At 55.1% G+C, this 4,328-nt stretch overlaps 1 protein-coding gene across 1 annotated transcript; it reads left to right on the top strand.

Annotated features, from left to right (window-relative positions):
• The first annotated feature begins 613 nt into the window (after positions 1 to 613).
• Positions 614 to 2,508, top strand: ID2 (inhibitor of DNA binding 2). The gene is made up of 3 exons (XM_042817829.1): positions 614 to 1,038; positions 1,130 to 1,194; positions 1,801 to 2,508. The coding sequence occupies exons 1-2, from the start codon at positions 691 to 693 to the stop codon at positions 1,184 to 1,186; spliced, it is 405 nt and encodes a 134-aa protein (XP_042673763.1). The 5' UTR covers positions 614 to 690; the 3' UTR covers positions 1,187 to 1,194; positions 1,801 to 2,508.
• Positions 2,509 to 4,328: the final 1,820 nt, after the last annotated feature.

Here is a 4,328-nt window from a genome sequence, read left to right as displayed (position 1 = left end):
GCAGCTCTGCCGCCCGGCCGCGGCCCGGCACGCAGCGTCCCTCCGGTGCGCGGCGTCCTGGGGCGGCAGCGGCAGCCGGGGCTTGCCGTTACTTGCCTCGTGAACGCTCTCCGACGGCACACGGCCGCCTTTTCCCCGACCCCCAGCCCGGCACCGCGGCGCACCGCGGAACCGTTCCCACGTGTGGTGCGCGGACTCTCCGTGCTACACCTGCGCGCGGGCGCTCCGCTAAGCCGAGCCTCCCCACGGCACCGCCTAACGGGGGATGGGATAAGCGCGGAACGCCGCAGCGGATCTAAAGTCGAACGCCTCGCCGATGGCAGCCGTTCGCGCGGCTCTGCCTTTCTTCGCAGCGCCGCCGCCGCCGCCGGGCCCCGCGCCGCTCTCGCGCCGTTCCCCGCCGCGCACTATTTACTCCCTCAGCTGAGCGGAGCCGCCCCGCCCCCCGCCGCCATTGGCCCGGCACGCGGAAGCCCGCGCGCCCCCTCCGCGCCAGTGAGCGCGGCCCGTGGCTGACGGACGGGCGGGCGGCGGCCAATGGCGGCACGCACGGGCCGGGCGCGGCGGCGGCGGTTATAAAGGGGCCGCGCGGCCCCGCACCTCAGTGCGAGCTCCGGCGGCGCCGAGGGTGGAACGTCAGGCAGCGCGCTCTGCAGGCTCTGTGCGCTCTCTCCGCGCCCGCCTTTCAGCATGAAAGCTTTCAGCCCCGTGAGGTCCGTGCGGAAGAACGGTCTTTCGGAACACAACCTGGGCATCTCCCGCAGCAAGACCCCGGTGGACGACCCCATGAGCCTGCTGTACAACATGAACGACTGCTACTCCAAGCTGAAGGAGCTGGTGCCCAGTATCCCGCAGAACAAGAAGGTCAGCAAGATGGAAATCCTGCAGCACGTCATCGACTACATCCTGGACCTGCAGATCGCGTTGGACTCGCACCCGTCCATCGTCAGCCTCCACCACCAGCGGCCGGGGCAGAACGCCGCCTCCCGGACCCCGCTGACCACGCTCAACACAGACATCAGCATCCTCTCCTTACAGGTAGGCACCGCTCCGGGTCGCGGCCCCAGCCCTGCCCTGCCCTCCTTTGGCCGCCCTCACGCCGCCCGCTCTGTCCGCTCTCTCCCCGCAGGCAGCCGAGTTTCCCTCAGAACTAATGGCAAGTGACAGCAAAGCGCTCTGTGGCTGAATCGCACGGTGAGTACAGCCCGTCCGTTTGTCTTGTAAACTCGAGAGCGCTTCCACTTAAAGAGAGGGGGGGGGGGGGGAAGCCGTGTTTGAAGTTGATTGCCGCTCGCACAAAGCAGTCCTAAAAGTTGGTGCGGAGATGCTTGTCAATAGTAAAACAAGCGAGGCAACCCGCGAGCGGTTCCAGCACGGTGCGCCCCTGGCGCTGCCCGGCCCCCCGGCTGCCAAGCGGGAAATCCTGGCAGCGTTCCTTCCCTCCTGTGATGTGGGATTGTCTGCGCTATCGGTTCAATAAGAGACTGCTTTTAATCAAGTAATTGCTCCAAGAGGCAGACTGGCGCCTCTGAGCGTTGCGTTGCAGAGATCCGGCCAGAGATTGGGCTGAGAATCCTCCTCCTGTCCTTTCGCTGGAGTGTGTGTTATTTTAATGTTCGATCTGCGCTCTCGAGAGCGAGTGTGTGAGCATGTATGTGTTGCATCTGGACGCCAGGGTTTGCCCAATCTCTGAGTGTTTGGTTAAATGTTCAAACTGCGGCTTCCTCCCTGGCGCCAGTCTGTCCGGATCTCTGCCCTGTTAGCGTGCTCCTAAATACGCCTCTTTTCAATCTCTTGCAGGTGTTCCACTGAGGAGGTTTTTCTTTTTCTTTTCTTTTCTTTTTTTTTTTTTCTTTTTTTTCTTTTTTTTTTTTCTTTTTTTTTTTTTGCACAAGAATACGTCTACAGGATCTTCTTTTTTTTCTTCTTCTTGAGGTGCTGAATTTTTCAGCTGCATCTGGAGGGGAGAAATCCATGCTAACTAAACTAAAAGGACCTTTAAAAATGAATAAAGAAGAAAAATCAAGATCGATCTTTATCCCCCACCCCATTCTTCAAGTTGGACTGAACCTAGTTATTTATGAAGAGACTCTTAAATACCCTTTCCCTAGTTGGAAGGCTTCCTTTATATACTATTCCCAACATGGGGAGCGAAACAAAATCACGCGCGGAGATGCCCATTTTAAAGCAGACTTTGCCTTTTTTTCCAAAGGTGGAGCGTGAGTACCAGAAGGATCCGGTGTTCAGTTTTTTAGGAGAGTCTGGGGTCAGAAATTGCCTTTCTGACCCAAACCTAGGACTGAATGCTGTGTATATATTTATATATAAATATATATATATGAGTGAACCCTTGTGAACTCTTTAATTAGAGTTTTCTTGTATAGTGGCAGAAACTCACGTTTCTGCAAAAAGTGTAATGATGTACTTAATCATGCTAAACTTTTTATAAAAGTTTAGTTGTAAACTTAACCCCTTTTTATACAAAATAAATCAAGTGTGTTTATTGAACTGATTGCTGGCTTTCTTCTTTGGGGACCAACTGTTTGCTGGCTCTGATTTGTGCTGTTTGTGGCTTTTGTTTTTTTTTTTTTTCTCTTTTAAATACTTAAGCATTCTGTTACAATTTACTGAGCAAGTTCAAATGTGTAGAGAATATAAAGAATAAAATGACCTGAAGTGAATAATAATTCCTGTAACTTGGAAAGTGTTATTTGAGTGTATATTCCAAATTTATGCCTGTAACCAGTGTGGAAGGAACCCGAGAAGTAATGGATGGCTGAGGGGATGCTACTGCCCAAGTGCTGGGGAATGTACACAAAAGCAGTTAACCCTGAGCCGTGCCCATGGAGTGTGACTTCCCTCCCACCCCACGGCTGATTCTGATGTCCCAGATCTGTTGATTTGCGTTCAGAAAAGTGGCTCCGAATTAGGGGTTGTGGGTGGTTATTATTCCTGCAACTGTTAAATTTCTCTCTGAAGGCTTTGAATGTGCGAGCTGGTGATGCGTTAACAGGGGATCTAAAATGATGAAGTGACTGTTGCCTTTCCACACTGGAATTTGCATGCTTCCATGCAATATTTCAATGAAATGGGGTTTCTAATCAGTTGCAGCAGCAGCGCTGTATGACTAAGATACTGAGAATTGGGCTTAAATCACTGTTGTGTTACTGATTAAACTTTGGCTGCTCCTGAAGGAACTCTTTTCTCCATAAGAATTAAATTAAGTTTGAAATAGGAGTCGACATTCTTGGAAGCCAGTGAGTGTCTCTTTCTCTCCTGCCTTCTGAAACTTGTGTGCAGTGTGCCCTGCTACCCAGGGCCACTTACTGTACCCACCCCGTGAATCCCCTGCCACGAGCGCTGCTCATCGGCTCTACCGAGCTGTCATAAGACGGTGGATGTGGGAACTGTGCCTTCCCAGGTGACGCGTCAATTCGAGCTGTTACAAACCCCCCTGAAACGGGAAGGAAGCCGTGAGTCCTGCGCACGGATTACGGAGATCCCTCGCTCTAGGAACGAGGGGAGCCTCGGCTACGCGGGCAGCCCTCCGCTGGAGCCGGGGGAGCGGCGCGGGGCGGCCGTGCTGCGGTAACCTCACCTGGGCCCTCCCCGGCAGCCCGGGGCCGGCGGCGCTGCGGGCGGCAGCCGCTTTTCCTTGCCCTTGACACCAAATCCGTTCGCGGAAGCCGGGCGGGAGCCAGCGCTGATCTCTTAATGCGGGAGCTCGGGGTCAGCGCGAGCAGGAGGCGAGAAGGGCCCGGCTTGCTGGGCCCTGGGGCCGGGGCTGTGCCCGCAGGCTGCGGGGCCGGGGCAGAGCGGTGCCCCCTGCGGCCGAGCAGCGCTATTGCTGCGCTGCGGGCTGAGCCTGCCGGCGCCGCGCCGGGAGCGCCTGACCCCGACCCAGCGGGGAAACGCTTCTCGCTACCGCTCCTCGCGGCTCGCTCCCCAAAATTGCCCTTTCGGTGTACGCTTCGTCTAATTGGCACGAGCTGATCGGGGGTTTTACTCGGTATTGCGAGCTCAGCCCTCACCTGCCACTAACAGTCCAACGCTCATCACCCCATTTCTCTCCCAAAGCCACCCAACTGTTGGTAGGGGGTGAGCCTTTAAGCATCGCTTTTAATGCACAGTGTGATATATGAATTTACAGAGCTGCGCCACTCACATCAACCTCAGGGAACTGAGCTGTGTGTGCCTCTGCGCTTCAAAGCTGCAGGACAATTCACACACCTGTACACCAAAACCAACCACCCTGCACAGCCATCAGGCAGCCACCATTGATGAGTCACGGTGAAAAGAGCAAAAACCAAAAATGTTTTTTTGTAAAA

Source organism: Centrocercus urophasianus, unplaced genomic scaffold, assembly GCF_019232065.1.
Source record: "Centrocercus urophasianus isolate 14NV4802_14NV808 unplaced genomic scaffold, USGS_Curo_1.0 seq_10, whole genome shotgun sequence".
Lineage (NCBI taxonomy): Eukaryota > Metazoa > Chordata > Aves > Galliformes > Phasianidae > Centrocercus > Centrocercus urophasianus.
Note: the sequence above shows the minus strand (reverse complement) of the source record. Positions and strands in the feature narration are given on the sequence as shown.

What these genes read in the sequence shown, in the direction of transcription:
- ID2 (XM_042817829.1), top strand. Translation starts at nt 691, where the DNA reads ATGAAAGCTTTCAGCCCCGTGAGGTCCGTGCGGAAGAACGGTCTTTCG. An exon ending in TCAGCATCCTCTCCTTACAG is followed by an intron (nt 1,039 to 1,129) that starts GTAGGCACCGCT and finishes CTCTCCCCGCAG; the next exon opens with GCAGCCGAGTTTCCCTCAGA.